The sequence below is a fragment of the Petromyzon marinus genome, chromosome 49 (assembly GCF_048934315.1).
Source record: "Petromyzon marinus isolate PM22_M1 ecotype Great Lakes invasive population chromosome 49, UKy_Petmar_22M1.pri1.0, whole genome shotgun sequence".
Taxonomy (NCBI): domain Eukaryota; kingdom Metazoa; phylum Chordata; class Hyperoartia; order Petromyzontiformes; family Petromyzontidae; genus Petromyzon; species Petromyzon marinus.
In genome coordinates this window covers 5,755,128-5,773,030 of record NC_133715.1, presented here as the reverse complement: position 1 = coordinate 5,773,030, position 17,903 = coordinate 5,755,128, and the positions used below count along the sequence as shown (strand labels likewise).

Here is a 17,903-nt window from a genome sequence, read left to right as displayed (position 1 = left end):
TACACACACACACATATACATACTCACACATACGCACACAGGCACACGCACACACACCGCACACACTGTACACGCGGACCGCTGAACCTGCCGCTCGGTCTGGGTCAGGGTTCATCGTGGCCGGCCCGGAGCGAGCCGAGGCATCGCGGTGCCAGGCGCGGTGTACCAAGGCCAATGGCCTTCACTATCAGTGCCTCTAACTCCGCGCCCATATTTGGCGAAGGGGAGACTCAACCGCTTCTCATCTCCATCACCGGGATGTCTCCCCCCAACTCTCTCCCCTCGCTCTCTCCCCCACTCTCACCTCGCTCAATTCCCCCCTTTGCTCCCACGGTCCCAAAACACCTGCCATTCATACCGCCTCTGCCCTGTGAGCCAATATATCCCTGGTGAATCTCCCCCCTCTCCTTCAATCCATCTCCCCCCTTCTCTCCTGCACCCTTTTTTACCATATCCCGCCCGATATCTCCCACCATCCTTTCTTCTTGTTCCCCTCTCCCTATCTCCCACTATCTCCCTCCACCCGCCCCTCTCTCTACCTCACACTACCTGCTCCTCTTCCTCCCCCACCACCCTCTCCCTATCTCCTCCTAACTCCCACCCCCTCGCCCCGCCGTCTTCCTCTCAATATCTCTCACACTCTCCCTTCATCTTCCTTCCCCCCTGCCCCATCCCCCCTGTCCCTGCCTCCCTCCCTCCCCCACTGCCCCCCGCCCCTCCCCCTGTGTCTCTGATTTATTACCACTCAGTGGCCGTGACGACAGGCATAACTAATCAAATGACTACATCATCCATCATGAGTGTATTTTAAGGAGTTTTTCCTCCAACCCAATCTAGGGCTGATTTACTGGGGTTTACTCTGCGCCACTCTCTCCCCTCCCACGACGCCAGCTCGCAACGCCAGCCCACGACGGCCCATGCCCACCCCTCTAGCCCACCCCTCCAGCCCACCCCTCCAGCCCACCCCTCCAGCCCACCCCTCCAGCCCACCCCTCTAGCCCACTCCTCCAGCCCACCCCTCTAGCCCACCCCCCCAGCCCACCCCTCTAGCCCACCCCTCCAGCCCACCCCTCTAGCCCACCCCCCCAGCCCACCCCTCTAGCCCACCCCTCCAGCCCACCTCTCCAGCCCACCCCTCTAGCCCACCCCTCCAGCCCACCCCCCTAGCCCACCCCTCCAGCCCACCCCTCCAGCCCACCCCTCCAGCCCACCCCTCCAGCCCACCCGTCTAACACAGGACATTAGCCAACCCCTCTAGCCCAGGACACTAACCCAGGACACAAGGCTGGGACACGAGTTCACCATCATAGCCTGGGACTCGAGCCTACCCCTCCAGCCCAGGACACTCGCCTACCCCCATAGCCCAGGAGGCTGGCCCACCGCTCTAGCCCACGTCTCTAGTCTGGGACATGTGCCCACCATTCGAGCACAGTACACTAGCCCGCGACACTGACCCACAAGCCTAGAGCCCAATCTAGCCCAGGCCTCTCCCCACAAACATAGGAGACACTTGCCCACTCTGTCTAAATAATTTGTTATTTTTGCTCTTATTAGTCCTCAGTCTCAACCGTCCTTGTAACAATGGCACTGCCCAGTAGCATCCTTCACGAGCCTCATCCATAGAGGCCGATCTGGACACCGCTGGTACCAGTCTTCGGCAAGTCCACTCGGTTGCACATCCTCACAAACCGCATCCGTCCATCTCTTCTCCAGCTCGTGTCGTGCCCGATTGGCCCCCCTCTATCCGGCCGAACAGAATCTGTTTAGGCGTGCGATAGTTAGGCATGCGGGGGAGCTACATGGACCCAGCCAACACAGCCTCGCCTGCCGAAGGAGCTCACCGATAGAACTGTATGCAGATCTTTCAGGGATCTGTGAGCTCCTCACACAATCCAGCCTGTTTAAAGCCTGTATGGATCGCAGGCGGGGCAGCCCGAATGCTTCCTCTCTCCCCGCGTCGCCTCCTCTCCCCGCGTTTATTAAATTAGACTGCGCAGCGTGGAGTGTCTCGTGTTTCACCGCCACGCTCCCCACGCGCGGCTCTGACCGCTCTTAATGACTCCGTCACGCGACGCTCTCCCGCTAGCGGTGCGGCAGCGGCGCGCGCGGTCTGCACACAACCACGCGGGTCCAACGTGAGCATCCTCGCCCTCGCAGGTCACATGACCATCACTGTCCAAGGTCACGTGGCCATCATATTCCAGGCCCCACAACAACTCTCCAGGACCCTCAACCATCAGCTCGTGTCCCACGTCCACCATCACCACCCCCCCGCCCCCGGCCCAGCTCCCACCCACGTGGGAGCTGCAGGGTGGCGGAGGCACGTGCTGTGTCACGGCGGTGGCCGTGTGAGTGTTTGTGTTTCCCGTTGTTTGCTCTCCGCCGTTGCCACCAGCGCCGTGATTGCGCGCGCCCTGCAGGGGCTGAGCCGCGTGCCGTCGCGTCTGTAAACAGCGCGGGGGGCGCAGGGGGGCATAGGGGGCGGCGAGCAGCGAGCGATCCCGTTCGTTATTTACCTTTTTCATCTACCCCCCCCCCCAAATGTCACTCAACCCCCCCGCCCCTCCCCCGCACCATGGTGAGAAGCCTCCAACACCGACGACCGTCATCGTCCGGGATCCGGTTCATCCACAGCCGGTTGCCGTGAGCGCACCGGTCTGTGCTACGGAGTGTGTGCGCGTGTCATCTGCACCGGTCCTATCTACGTACCCCTAGATCGACTCGGCCTCAAATGAGTGCCCGGTGCGATCCGTAAACATCGTGCACGGTTCTGGCCACACCGCCCCTCTTGCCTCGTTGCCACCTTGACGGGTGCTGGCTAACAGCACTTTGCCCCAAACAGCCTGTGTGGGCTACATGGAGGATCTGCCACTGATGCAACCGCCTGTGTGCGCGCGTGCGTGTGCGTTACGGGCGCATCTGTCTGTGCGTCCATGCTGCTATAAAAGCATCTGTCCACATTCGCGCGCGCTTGTCCCTGATGCGGGAGGAGGGGAGTCTGTGTGACGGCCACTGCTGGAGGCGTCTTCTGCTAAACGTCCGCGCGTGATTCACGGCCCGCGGCGTCACGAACGCGCTCATCAGCGTCAGCGCCATCAACGGCCCCTTCATCTCACCGCCAGCATGAGCGTGCGGTGTGTGCACGTGTGCACCCTGCACACACCGCACCCGAGTTGACGCGGCCGAGCAGTGGCGCATTTGCCGATCGTCGCAGATGTTCGCGGTTGGAGACCAGCGGCCGCCCAGGTTAATACTGCGGTTGCGCGTTCCCCACTCGCGCTCTCCGCGCCGTTCCGCTTCTCGGACGGGCGTTAAAACGATCTCGCGACGCCGCTCGAAAAAGAGGAGCGTCCGTGTGGCCGGTGGCTCGATCGTAGCCAGCGGTGACGAGGGCGACGACGGAGCGCGACGCTCATCCTCACGGCGCCACGGGCACAGGAACGACGGGGAGGTGTCTGCGCTCTGCAGCAAACGCTTCGAGACAACAGATGGAGGAAGCACGGCAGCTGCTGCTGCCGCTGCGAGACGACTCCGCGGAGATGATCGAAAGCACCAAGCGACCATCGGCTCGAGTGCGCCGGCGGCGTCCCGGTTGTGGGGGGGCATGGGCCAGCGCGAGTCGAGCACTGAAGGGCCCCCCCCCCCCCCCCCCCCCCCCCCCCCCCCCCCCGGGTGCTCACGGTCGGCGGCTGCGACTCGCTCTGTTCGGCACGGCACGATCGCGCGCCGAGCGTCCCCGCGCCGTGAGCCTGGCCACCCGATTTTGATTCCCGGTCACGGCCGACTTCGGTGGCGAACGACATCAGAACCGGTCGCGCCTTCTCTCGACACTTCACCGAACCGCACTGACCGGCTTGGTAAAGTATGGCCGAACAACCCCCCACGACCGATGCGGTATCGGGAGACCCTCATCAAGCAGTGGATTGAGAACAGCTGGATTTCATTATTATTTTGTTTTACCTGCGGCCTAAGAACGCTCTTTGCAGAATAGGCCTCGTGTCCATTAGTGCAGCAATGTTTGACCCTGGGTAAGCCACGGATTGACCGCAATTCGTCACCAGCGACCTTCACACGCGGTGACAGAACGACCGGAGGACCAGCAGGTCAGCCGAGAAAACATCTGCGCCGGCGCGATCGTTTGTACCTGCGCACGTTGACGGTCCCAGGGGAGTTGGGGCCTGGACTCTTGGGGGTGGGGGGGGCAGCAGCGTTGTTTTTGCAGCGCAAGGGTTACGGTGACCTCCTGTGGCTCACATTCCTATGGCGGACAAGGGCGAGTCTCTCCATGGGACAACTGCCCGTTGACTACCCCACAAAGTGGTAGTCACTTCATCGGAGAGAGGATGACGGGCTGAGTGAACCCTCCAACGAGGGGGATTTGAACTCGCGACCTTCCGATCGCGGGCCGCTCGCCGTGGCGCCGAGACACAGGGGTAGAGCGGAGCGGGGAGAGCGGCCCGGAGGGGAGGATGCGGCAGGGGCCTGGGGAGAGTTGGCCAGCAGATTGGCAGGCGGTGCGATGAGAGGTAGGAAAATGTTACGCGGATTAGCGCGGTCAAACCGGGAGAGATATTGCGCAGCGGCAAACACGCCCCGACTTGAAATCGCGAAGGCGGTGGCGGCGGTGACCGATGGAAATTAAATTAAGAAAATGTGGAGGGAATGTTTTGAGAGTTTAATGCGCAGAGAGAGCGATGTCTGAGCCAGAAGGCCGCGTGGCTGATGGGGTGTGAACGAGTGCTCTTGTTGTGTGGAGGAACGGGACGGTGTCAACTCGTGTGGACATCTCGCTGCCTGGGTCGCACCGCGTTGACCTCCGTGCAGCTCGAGAGGAGGCGAGAAGTCACCGGGCGCGGTGGTGACGCGCACGCCAGGCCACACGGAGGCGAGGGTTGGCGGATCGACCAGAGATATGCGCGACTCCAAAACTCGTCGAAAGATTCGAGGTCGCAAGGAGGTGGCAGTAGAGCAAGAGGGTTCTGGAAGCCATCTGTGCTGGGAGCAACCCAAGCGTTTGAGTTGAGGGTCAGTATGATAAGCTTTAGTGGGGTGATTCCTGATGCATCGGTGTCTGTCTCCCGCTTACTGCCCTAAGCCAGTTGTGGAAATTCCACATTCCTATGGCGGGGAAACCACCGTTGACTTAACCCACGAAGTGGCATTGATTTTATCGACGCCGGTGAGATGATGGGCGAATTCAACCCCCCCACCACAACCAGGATTTGACCTCACGACCTTCCGATTGCACGGCGCTCGCTCCATGGCCAAGCTGCGTGGCCAGATAATCGCCATCGAGATCGCAGGGCATAGCGGTTGGGAGCGCGGGCACCAGAGGGGAAGCAGATGGTTCTGGGAGCAAGGAGGAGGCAAAGCCCGCGGTGCAGTGTCTGCTGCCGCCCGCGAATCCTTACGACCACGGCCCCCCCCAGCGCCTCCCAGCGCCCCTCTGCTCTTCCACTTCTCCAGTCGGCGTGCTCCTCCTACGCACGTCCGAGTCGACTCATGCTCCCGATCTCCACCACTTGAGAGTTTCGCCCACCGCACGTTCCTCCTCTCCCTCTCTCGGCGAATGAAACTCGGCTCGCTGGGTTCTGTCCTCAGTGCGCCAACCGCTACGCCACCGCTCCCTCTGCCCGCGTGGGTTTCCTCCAGGTTCCCCAGTTTTTGTTCACGAGCAAAAACTCCCACCCCCAAAAAAATATAATTCGACCAAACATCCCACCGGAGCAGGATTCTCCTGAACAACAAGTCTTGGGACTCGCCAAGGCTCCCCTGCATGCATGTAGAGTAAATGGCGTTGGTATTAGAGTTGCCTTCGACATCATCTCCCAGAATGCATCGCACCTCACAAAGCCAGGCAGGCTGGGGCCTGGTGAGCGTGTGAATACAGGCCACGCCGTGAGCAGCAGAGGGTAATGCAGCAAACCCATTGTTGGACTGTTCTCTCCGTGCTCCCTCGTGCGTACTCCCCGCCATCACCAACCCGCCCTGGCCCGCAAGGTGAGGCACGGTCAAACAACCCCCGCCACCCGCACGGACACGGGAGGCCCTCATCCAGCAGTGGATCAGCAAAAGGGTCGGGGCACGGGCACCACTGTCATTACTCTTTGCCTGCACGGCTCCCATTGGCTAATTGGGCGAGGGTCAAACTCGCTCTTGACCTCACTCGAGTCTCACCACGTGTGGTGGGGCACACGCGCCCCCTGGCGGTGACGGGCGGTGAGGGGGGGCAGCACAACGGCCTCGGGGGGGGGGGGGCGGGGTTTCCAACGCAGAATATCAGCGGTGCCGGCTCGGTGTCTCTGACATGGCCATTGTGAACCATCTGAGCTACCCGGGCAAAGACAAAGAACCCCTATATAGCCTTAACATACTATTGGGGCAAGTGCTGTTAGCGAGCACCTATGAAGGCCGGCAAGGCACACGAGGGGGGTGTGTGGCCAACACCACGCCCGGCCGCCTTTGTCTCCCCAGTGGCGATGTTTACGCACCGCACCAGGTACTTTTTTGAGGCCGAGTCGATCTACGGGAGGCCCAGGACCGATTCAAATAAGTCACTGGTGTTGCCCGTGAGCGGGAATCGAACCCAGGTCGCCAGGTTCATAGCGCAGTGCGTGAACCACTACACTACCGCTCCCCACAAGCTACCCGAGCTCCACAGCATCAACATGCATTTAGATTATTTTGTTGCTAAAAATGTCCAAAATGATGGGCGACTTTGTTGAGCTACCATTTGTGGCCAGGTCGCTTCTGAAATATAAGTTAATACCTCAGTGTTAATTTTCTATGTGTCTGGGTCATTTGTTTACCTTTCTTGTACTTTGCACTACTATCACGTGTTTGTACTGTTTACTGGACATCTGTGAAAAAGAGCTTCATAGATCATTGGATTCCTCCAGTATAATGACATATTTTTGATTCTGAACTGCTAAAGTTCATCACAACCGCACTCCTCCTCTCCCCTCCGCACCGTCACCCGCCCTCACCACACCCGACACTCATCTCACCGTAACGCACACCCACCCCCCCACCCCCTTTACTCACAAGCCCACACTCACCATCCCCATCAGCACCCCAGCTCCCCGCACACTCACACTGCCCTCACCCATAGCGACCACAACCGCGCTGTCACCCTCCCATGAACACCCACACCTCACCACACCCACACCCCCTCTCCGCACCCTCTCCCTCATCCACAGCCCCTCCAAACTGCCACCCATCCTCACCAACACCCCCCCCCCGTCCCCCCCACTCCACCTGCAGGCGAAGTAGAGCGGCGTGGCACCCGATACGTTGGGCCGGTTGATGTCTGCGCCACTGTCCAGGAGGCACAGAACGGTCTGTGGGGACACACGCAGACAGCTCCTCACCACCTGTCTCCCCGTGTCCCCCCTCGTGGCCCCCCGTGCCGACCCATGTCCCCAAATGCCCCCCGTGTCCCCGTGCTCCCCCCCATGCCCTCCCGTTCTCCACCGTACCCCCCGTACCCACGTACCGAGCGGTGCCCGTTCTGGCAGGCGACGTGCAGCGCCGTCTGGCCCTGTGCATCCTCAACGTCCACGTCGCTCACGTGCTGCACCAGGTCGTGCAACAGCTCTGTGCGCCCGTTCACCGCCAGCCAGTGGATCTGCGGGGTCACGGAATGACCGAGTGATCCCTCGTGACCCCTAGTGACCCCTCGTGACCCAGTGACCCCATGTGACCCACGACAACCTCACGTGGCTCCATTAAACCAATCGCCGCAGCCAGCGAATATCAGGTGTTGTCACGTAACCGTATGAATTCTAGTGTGACCCACGTGACCTTTCGCGACCCAACGAGACCGAGAGTGGCAGGCCAACAAGAGGCTCTGGCCCCTGACTACCCTCAGGGACGGTCACCCACTCTCTCTCGTCGCCCCCCCTCTCTCGTTGCCCGCTCTCTCTCGTCGCCCCCTCTCTCGTGTCGCCCCCTCTCTCGTGTTGCCCGCTCTCTCTCGTCGCCCCCTCTCTCTTGTCGCCCGCTCTCTCTTAGCGGGTCCTCTCTTGTGGCACCCTGCTCGCGGTGAGGGGTGAGCGGTGGTGAGCGGTGGTGAGCGGAGCATCTCACTGCGGTGAGGCCCTCGTTGTTGCAGATGTTGACGTCGGCATTGAACTCGAGCAGCTTCGACATGCACTTCTTCTGCCTACACATGCATGCACATACACAAAGACAAAGATCCCCCATATAGCCTTAACAGACTGTTGGGGAAAGTGCTTTTAGCGAGCACCTATGAAGGCCGGCACGGCACACGAGGGGGTGGGTGGCCAACACCACGCCCGGCCGCCTTTGTCTCCCCAGTGGCGATGTGTACGCACCGTACCAGCTCCTCACTTGATGCTGAGTCGACCTAGGGGAGGCTCAGGACCTGTTCAGATAATCGTCACTGGTATTGGCTGTGAGCGGGAATCGAACTCAGGCCGCTGGGTTCATAGCGCAGCGCGCTAACCACTACACTACCGCTTCTTCTGCCTACACACACACATACGCACACATACACACACGCACACAAACAGATACCTATGAAGGCTGGCATGGCACACGAGGGGATTGAGTGGCCAATACCACGTCCAGCCGCCTTTGTCTCTCAAATAGCGTTGTTTACACACCGCACCAGGTACTCAATTGAGACTGAGTCGACCTCGGGGAGGCCCAGCACAAGTTCGGATAATCGCCACCGGTGTTGGCCGCGAGAGGGAATCAAACTCGGGTCGCCGGGTTCGTAGCGCAACGCGCGACCCGCTGCGCCACCGCATCTGCAGGCAAACACGAACAGAATGGGCAAACGTGCACCTTGGCTGCACTTTTCAAGTCTTCTTTTCCAATAAACGAAGCTTCAAACTCGAGAACGTGAGCACAGACACACACGCACGGCGCAGGCGAGCAGACACGGGGTGCGAGCCGGCGCCGTCGCTGTCTGTGCACTGTGCTTAATAACTGCGCGGTGAACGCAGGCAGATTCATTATCTCTATCGCATGGGAGACCCACGCAGAGCAATTACCACAGCTTCTTCCGAGACAGAAGCTGCGCGCACGCGGTGGCACGAGCCGCTGCACGTGCACGCGTATGCAAATACAAAGGTCCCCCATATAGCCTCAACAGGGTGCCGGGGCAAGTGCTGTTAGCGAGCGCCTACGAATGTCGGCACGGCACACAAGCGGGGCGGGCGGTCAACGCCACGCCCGGCTGCCTTTGTCTCCGCAGTGGCGATATTTTACGCTCATTTGAGGCTGAGTCGACCTAAAGGAGACCCAGGAAAAGTGCAGAAAATCGTCACTGGTGTTGGCTGTGAGTGGGAATTGAACCCGGGTTGCCAGGTTCGTAGGGCATTGCGTCAACCGCTACACTGCTCGCATATATAAACAGGGACATTCATATATGCACACAGATACAAACAGATACATAAACGTACGCACGCACACTCACAGGTATGGGAACGTACACACACGCGCACGCACACACACACACACATCCCGTCACTACCATTGGCTCGCTCTCCCCCCCCCCCCCTCTCTCGTCACACTCCCCTCGGCCTCGCGCTTCCCCATCACTGATATCCATTCCCACACACGCACACACGGGCACGCACGCGCGGATCCCATTCAACAAAAGGTTTTCTTGCGAATCCCATCACCGCTGGCGCTCACGCCACCGTCAACACCATCACGCGTGCCGGCGCTGCACAAATATTACACTCGCCGCCCAGAAGCCCAGCGACATTTGTACAGCGGGCAGAGCCATTCACACTCCCACACACACGCATCTCATTCCCTACACACACACGCACACATGTAATTATGGATGAGGGAGCGGTGCGTGGGGATCATGGGGTGTGAGTCATGGTGTGCTTTGTAATGGTGTTCTTGTTGGCTGTGTGTGTGCAGGGTGGGTGTGTGTTGTGGTGTTGTGTAGGCTGGGTGTGTGTTGTGGTGTTGTGTAGGCTGGGTGTGTGTTGTGGTGGTGTGTAGGCTGGGTGTGTGTTGTGGTGGTGTGTAGGCTGGGTGTGTGTTGTGGTGGTGTGCAGGTTAGGGGTGTGTTGTAGTGTGTGCAGGGTGGATGTGTGTTGTGGTGGTGTGTAGGCTGGGTGTGTGTTGTTGTGTGTGCAGGCTGGGTGTGTGTTGTGGTGGTGTGCAGGTTAGGGGTGTGTTGTAGTGTGTGCAGGGTGGATGTGTGTTGTGGTGTGTGTAGGCTGGGTGTGTGTTGTTGTGTGTGTAGGCTGGGTGTGTGTTGTGGGGTGTGTAGGCTGGGTGTGTGTTGTGGTGGTGTGCAGGTTAGGGGTGTGTTGTAGTGTGTGCAGGGTGGATGTGTGTTGTGGTGTGTGTAGGCTGGGTGTGTGTTGTTGTGTGTGTAGGCTGGGTGTGTGTTGTGGTGTGTGTAGGCTGGGTGTGTGTTGTGGTGGTGTGTAGGCTGGGTGTGTTGTGGTGGTGTGTCAGATGGATGCGTGTTGTGGTGGTGTGTCGGCTGGGTGTGTGTTGTGGTGGTGTGTAGGCTGGGTGTGTGTTGTGGTGGTGTGTAGGACGGGTGTGTGTTGTGGTGGTGTGTAGGCTGGGTGTGTGTTGTGGTGGTGTGTAGGCTGGGTGTGTGTTGTGGTGGTGTGTCGGCTGGGTGTGTGTTGTGGTGGTGTGTAGGCTGGGTGTGTTGTTGTGTGTGCAGGCTGGGTGTGTGTTGTGGTGGTGTGTAGGCTGGGTGTGTGTTGTGGTGGTGTGTAGGCTGGGTGTGTGTTGTGGTGGTGTGTAGGCTGGGTGTGTGTTGTGGTGGTGTGTAGGCTGGGTGTGTGTTGTTGTGTGTGCAGGCTGGGTGTGTGTTGTGGTGGTGTGTAGGCTGGGTGTGTGTTGTGGTGGTGTGTAGGCTGGGTGTGTGTTGTGGTGGTGTGTAGGCTGGGTGTGTGTTGTGGTGGTGTGTAGGCTGGGTGTGTGTTGTGGTGGTGTGTAGGCTGGGTGTGTGTTGTGGTGGTGTGTAGGACGGGTGCATGTTGTGGTGATATGCAGGCTATGGGTGTGTTGTGGTGAGTGCAGGCAGGGTATGTTCACATCAGGTATTTGCAGGCTGGGTGTTTTCAGGTTGGGTGTGTGCAGGCGAGGGTGTATTGTGGTGCGTGTTGTGGTGCGTGTTGTGGTGTGTGTTGTGGTGTGTGCAGGCTGGGTGTGTGCACGTCAGGTTGGATGTGTGCAGGCGTGTGTGTGTTGTGGTGGGGTGCAGGCTTGTGTTTTCAGACTGGGAGTGTGCAGGCCGGGCGTGCACGCACCCATTGCGAGCGGCGAGATGCAGGGGCGTGCACCCCGAGATATCCTGGAAGTTGGGGTCGGCTCCCTTCTTCAGCAGCAGCACGAGACACTCGACAGAGCCGCAGCTGAGACACGAGGACACAGGGACACGGGAAAACGACACAGGGACACATGTTAACATGGACCTACAGACATATGCACATACGGACCCAAGGACACACTGACCGTTAACTGGGGGCTTCGCAAGAGAACCTTAGCGCTCAAACCCAGAATCTGAACGGTGCCAACTCAGTGTCTCTGACACGGCCATTACGAACCCTCTGACAATATAACCAGACCCAGGCCTCAAACCCAGGTTCTCAGCCTGGCTGGCTCAGTGTCTCTGACCCTGGAGCAACACAGTCACCTGTGACACGCGGCGGCTGTGACCTTACTTGGCGGCTATGTGCAGGAGGCTCCGCTTGACTCGACCAAATGCGTAGTTGACGTCAAACTGGGAATTGGCCAAGAGCTCCGACACGGACCTGGACGGGAGTTGGGGGGGGGGGGGGGCAGACGAGAGATGAGCACGGAGCTCGGTAACGATGCACAACCCTTCGCTTTTATCCGTTTTCTCATTTGCAAGTTTTATCCAGATGGCGCTATCGCCGTCGTGGCATCACGAGCCGGAGAATCCATCCGGAAAACTCGCACAGGGCAACGAGAACGGCCCACGGAAGTGGATATCACAGAGCTACACTCTAGAGATCAATTGAAATTGACACTCAGGACCACACAGAGTTGAGGGCAGCGAATTCCCACCCGCCATGCCACAGAGAGCAATGTTCATCGCGTGATATTATGTTTAAATCTCAGAGCAGAAATGTAGCCAGATTAGGCGCGGAACCAAATTTAACGTGATGCGTTTTTTGGTGGAGTCATCATTGGTGGCCGGGCTGAGACCACCGTACTCGCTGCACTTGGGAATCCAGTTGAACTGAAATTCGGATTCAAACCCAGGGGGTAATGATGGTGGTGGTGGTGGTAGTGGTGTAGAGGTTGGGGGTGTTTGTGGTGGTGGTGGTGTTAGCTGTGTTCATGATTCTCTGAACAGGTCCTGGGCCTCCCCTTGGTCGACTCAGCCTCAAGTGAGTACCTGGTGCGGTGTGTAAACATCGCCACTGGGGGAGACAAAGGCGGCCGGGCGTGGTGCTGGACACCCACCCCCTCGTGTGCCATTCTGGCCTTCATAGCTGCTCGCTAACAGCACTTGCTCCAACAGTCTGTTACAGGCTCTATGGGGGATCTTTGTCTTTGTGTTCATGGTGGTGGTATTAGTGCTAATGGTTCGGGTGAAGGTGGTGCTAATTGTGGTGCTATGGTGGTGGTTGTAATGATAGTGGTCGTTGTAATGGCGGTAGTAGTGTTCGAGCTGATGGAGGTGATGTTTATAGTAATATAGTGGCGGTTGTAGCTCTGGTAGCGGTGCTGGGTCATGGTGTTGAAGGTTGTGGTGGAGGTGGTAGCTCTGGTGGTGTTGGTAATGGTGGAGGTATGAGGTGGTGGTGGTGTAGGTGGCTTCACAGAAAAGGTGGTGGTGTTTATAGTGATTGTTGTTGTGGGTGTTTGTAGTCAACGGTGGAGGCTGTAGGAAGTGGTGGTCGTGGTGGTGGTGGTGTCGTGGGCACCTGTGCTGGTCGGCCATCACCATGGGCATGAGTGTGTACACAGCTGTCTCATTGTCTGTGAACACAGAGACACGGATACATAGTCACGGACACGAGAGAGACATTGACACACACAGGCATAGGCACAGAATACGAATATTTATACTGGAGGAATACGATGCGCTATAAAGCGTTTTCAAAGATGTCCCGTAGTTTCCACGGATGACACGACACTGATATGCAGATACATTGAAATACACTGACACACAGAGACACACACACGGACAGAGACACACAGACACATACACACGGCCAGAGACACACGGATAGAGACACAGACACACGGACAGAGACACACAAACACACGGACAGAGACACAGACACACGGACAGAGACACACAGACACACGGGGGAGTCACGGAGTCGCGCACACCGTGGGCCACAGAGAATATTGTCCTCTCTTCACACGGGATGTCCTCCACAATGTTTGACCCTCCTCCTCCCCCAGGGCCCTCCTTCTCATCCCCAGGGCCCCCCTCTACTTGGGAACCCTTCCCCTCCACCGTGGCACCCTCCTCCTCCACAGGCACCTCCACATCCTCAACCTCCAGAGACCTCCTCCTCCACAGGGACCTCCTCCACAGGGACCTCCACACCAGGGTCCTCTTTCACTCTGGAACCCTCCTCCTATTCCTCCTCACCAGGGACCTCCCTTCACTCGGGAACCCTCAACCTCCACAGGGACCTCCTCCTCCACGGGGGCCTCGTCCTCTACAGAGACCTCCTCCTCCACAGGGACCTCCTCCTCCACAGGGACCTCCTCCTCCACAGGGACCTCCTCCTCCACAGGGACCTCCTCCTCCACAGGGACCTCCTCCTCCACAGGGACCTCCTCCTCCACAGGGACCTCCTCCTCCACAGGGACCTCCTCCTCCACAGGGACCTCCTCCTCCACAGGGACCTCCTCCTCCACAGGGACCTCCTCCTCCACAGGGACCTCCTCCTCCACAGGGACCTCGTCCTCAAAAGGGACCTCGTCCTCAAAAGGGACCTCGTCCTCAAAAGGGACCTCGTCCTCAAAAGGGACCTCGTCCTCAAAAGGGACCTCGTCCTCAAAAGGGACCTCGTCCTCAAAAGGGACCTCGTCCTCAAAAGGGACCTCGTCCTCAAAAGGGACCTCGTCCTCAAAAGGGACCTCGTCCTCAAAAGGGACCTCGTCCTCAAAAGGGACCTCGTCCTCAAAAGGGACCTCGTCCTCAAAAGGGACCTCGTCCTCAAAAGGGACCTCGTCCTCAAAAGGGACCTCGTCCTCAAAAGGGACCTCGTCCTCAAAAGGGACCTCGTCCTCAAAAGGGACCTCGTCCTCAAAAGGGACCTCGTCCTCAAAAGGGACCTCGTCCTCAAAAGGGACCTCCTCCTCCAAAGGGACCTCGTCCTCCACAGGGACCTCGTCCTCCACAAGGACCTCGTCCTCCACAGGGACCTCCTCCTCCACAGGGACCTCCTCCTCCACAGGGACCTCCTCCTCCACAGGGACCTCCTCCTCCACAGGGACCTCGTCCTCCACAGGGACCTCGTCCTCAACAGGGACCTCCTCCTCCACAGGGACCTCCTCCTCCACAGGGACCTCGTCCTCCACAGGGACCTCGTCCTCCACAGGGACCTCGTCCTCAACAGGGACCTCCTCCTCCACAGGGACCTCCTCCTCCACAGGGACCTCCTCCACTGCGGAGCTCTCCCTCCTCTCCAGAACACTCCTCCACTGTGAGACCTACCTCCGCCCCCTGGCCCTCCTATCCTTTACTCCCCACCACCTCCTCCGCCGTGGGACCCTCCGTTCCCTCCCGCAACTCCCCAGGCCGCGCTCTCTACCTTCGGGCAGCTCCACGGTGCGGGCGCGGCGCAGGGAGCGAGTCAGGCGGCCGAGCTGTACGTTCAGCTGCTCCATGGCGCGTTCCATAGCAGAGCCACCACCCCAAAACCCAACCACCACCAACCACCAACCAGCCACCTCAACCACCACCACCACCGCGGGGCTCCTCACAAGCACCGGCGAAGTCGCCTCCGTCGCGTTTGCGAATCGCGCTTCCGGGGGACGCCGTGGCTTCCGTACCCATTGAGCGACGTCACGCGCTGCGTCAGCCAATGGTGGATGGTCGCGGTGGGGGGGAGAGTGGGGGGGGGGACTTCCCCCCCCCCACTCTCCCCCCCCACCCGACCCCTCCCCCCACCCCCCAGGGCGGCGCACGTGGTTTGACGCGGTCGAAGGCACGTGGCTCCTGGACGACTCTCGCCACGTGGATTCTCTTCACGCACCCCGACCATGCCGTTCTGACAATCCACTGCTGGATGAGGATCACCATTCCGCCCCCCCCGCCACCACGTGCAGCTCATGGGATGTTTTATTTGTTTGCCCTACTTCACCCACTTGTGTACAGGGTCGGAATAAGATTTTGTTGGCCCCTGGGCTACAGGTACTGAGGCCCCCAGTAATATTTTCAAAAGAAAAATACAATTTGTTTTTACAAGTCTAACAACGAATAAAATTCAGCATTCACAAATGAAATAACTTTTCACTTCATCTCTGGAGGCCCTCCAGCTGGCGGAGGCCCCTGGGTTGCAGCCCCGCGCCTTGATCCGGCCCTGCTTGTGTAAAGCATAGCTATCAACCCATACGGTTTACCCATATTCTTGTGCAGACATTGAGTTTTCAGGTCCATACGGTGTATAGCCGTTACAATACGGGCGATTTGTTTTGCGTATTTGTGTTTCTCTCTTGTGATGGGACTTTGTAGGATGAACGTTCAGATGTATAAGGGCGTGGGGTGACCAATAAGGTTTGTAATAAGGGGTTGACAGGTATGTAGTGATGAGTGTACTAGTGGTGAGTGAAATAGTGAGTGTAGTAGTTGTGATTGTCTATTTGTGTTTCTCCCTTGTGATGGGACTTTGTAGGATGAACGTTCAGATTTATAAGGGCACGGGGTGAGCAATAAGGTCTGAATTGGTCTGTAATAAGGCTGGCACTGATAAGGGGTTGACGTATGGACGATAGGTGAATTACCTGTGGTTGTGGTTTAATCTATTACTCTTGTGTGGAATAACCAGGCACCTCTTCACCTGTTGACTCGCTCGCACACCCAGCTCGCCCGAGTTGGTGGATCTCAATGTACTGCAGTTGCCATTCGCCTCGCCGAGTTCATTCAGCCGTTCAGTGTAGACGCTGCCCCGTTCCGTAAATTACACGAATCCCAGCAGAGTGCGGGCTCTAAAACAATACGGTTCAAAGCAGCGCACAGGACCATGTAAAATGCACACAGCCTCTGTGCATACGCAACATACAAAAAGGGTTTCCTGAAGAACTGCATTGTGGTTCTCTTAGGTCACCAACATTAATTTGAGCTCATGTGAACGACTGACAAGCAGCAGTGACGAGACAATTGTGGACCATTTTCGGCATAATTAGGACTCGTCAACATAGTCACAGATGCTCACTGCTGCAACGAATGCCTCTGTGAGCCATGCAGTGTTTGTTGTTGTATATGCACGAAACGCTCGTGTGCCTTATGAATCTGCCTGCCCTGTTGTGGACCGGCTTTTATGTAAATCTACCAGTCCCAGTGGTTTCGCAAAGACTTGTCCCGGTGTCTGCCCAAACGCATTTGTGAATATCGGGTTTTTTTAACCCATTTAAGGTGTCCTCGACTCGAGGAAACGAAAACTTTTTTTTTATTTCACCAGGTAAGGCCCCACTGAGCTATAGCTCTTTTTCAGAAGCGATTTGGCTATCGCAATGATAGCTCAACGAAGTGGCTTATCATGTGGAAATTTCTAGCAGCCAAATACTCGCATGTTGATTCTTAATGTGGAGGGATAACCGGAGGACCCGGCGAAAAATCCACGCGACGAGGGGAACATGCAGACTCCAAATACACAGGCGGCAGGGTCGGGATCGAACCCACAAACGTCCTGCATACTAGGCAAGGTAGTTAACCGTCTCGCCAACGCTGATGTTATGGGCACAGGCTATGGCTACCCGAGTAGTGCACGGAACTTCACTCTCATCTTGTCTTCTGCACTGCCCTCCACGATTCCATCTTCAACCCGTTCCTTGTCCTCCCTCTGGGTCACCTTCCTTGCATCCCCAATTCAAAGACAACGTTAACAATGGGCTTTTTCTCCATTTGTCTCATATCATGTGATATATGAGCTGCATTGGCTTCCGGTTGCTGAACGGATACATTGTAAGGTCGCACTGATTACACACAGAGTGCTTGCCACAAACGAACCACATACACCTCGCTGATCTCGTCAAGGAACATAAACAATCACGCCAACTCCCGGTCATCCTCGCAGCGGCTTTTGGGTCGTCATTGAACAAAGACGGTGGTCACCGCATCGCGGGCTTGCAGATGCGCTTCTGTGGCCGCCCGGAATTCTCTTCCGATATTCGGAAGCCACTGGAGCTCTGTACTTTAAAATCTAGATTGAAAACTAATATCTTTATACATTTTTTGTGTTTAGTTTGTTGTCCTTCCCCCGCACCTCCCATTAGCATGGTTGGCTACATAAAAGAAGTTCAATATGCATATTTTTTTATTCTCCAATTAAGAAAATGTAGCATTAAACAACATTGTATAACGATACAATTTAAGACATTGACGGACTCTGATTCCCTGACCGGCTTGGCGAGTGATTTTCAGCATTGTAAGTCCATAACAGAAAACATGATTATTCCCAAGTTTGTACACGGCACCTGCTTGTAGTCTATAATTAACAGCGCTGTTCCGGTCCACTGCTGGATGAGTTCGTTGTGGGGGTTGCAGCCACACTTCACCAGGCTGTTCAGTGCGGGTTGGTGAAGTGGCAGGGGGGGGGGACAGGATTGGTTCAGATGCCAATCACCGCCGATGTCATTTGTGGCTGGGAATGCATCTATTGAGACTAAGTCTCTCAATAAATGGAGAACTGAATCACAACGCATTTGGATAAAAAGCAGACACCAGTCAGGCA

The 17,903-nt window shown here is 57.5% G+C and overlaps 1 protein-coding gene across 3 annotated transcripts in view; it reads right to left on the bottom strand.

Annotated features, from left to right (window-relative positions):
• The window catches only part of HACE1 (HECT domain and ankyrin repeat containing E3 ubiquitin protein ligase 1), a 110,060-nt gene extending 95,056 nt beyond the window's left edge, over positions 1–15,004 (bottom strand). For 2 of the 3 annotated variants that reach the window (XM_032972652.2, XM_032972654.2), the window contains exons 1-7: positions 14,763–15,003; positions 12,912–12,966; positions 11,679–11,768; positions 11,265–11,369; positions 8,089–8,164; positions 7,496–7,627; positions 7,258–7,340 (exon numbers count right to left, since the gene is read on the bottom strand). In XM_032972652.2, the coding sequence (XP_032828543.1) occupies positions 7,258–7,340; positions 7,496–7,627; positions 8,089–8,164; positions 11,265–11,369; positions 11,679–11,768; positions 12,912–12,966; positions 14,763–14,850 (629 nt within the window). In that variant the 5' untranslated portion in view covers positions 14,851–15,003. Of the gene's footprint in view, positions 1–7,257; positions 7,341–7,495; positions 7,628–8,088; positions 8,165–11,264; positions 11,370–11,678; positions 11,769–12,911; positions 12,967–14,762 lie in introns of all 3 variants that reach the window. The other variant, XM_032972653.2, reaches the window with a different exon arrangement.
• Between the last annotated feature and the right edge of the window lie 2,899 nt (positions 15,005–17,903).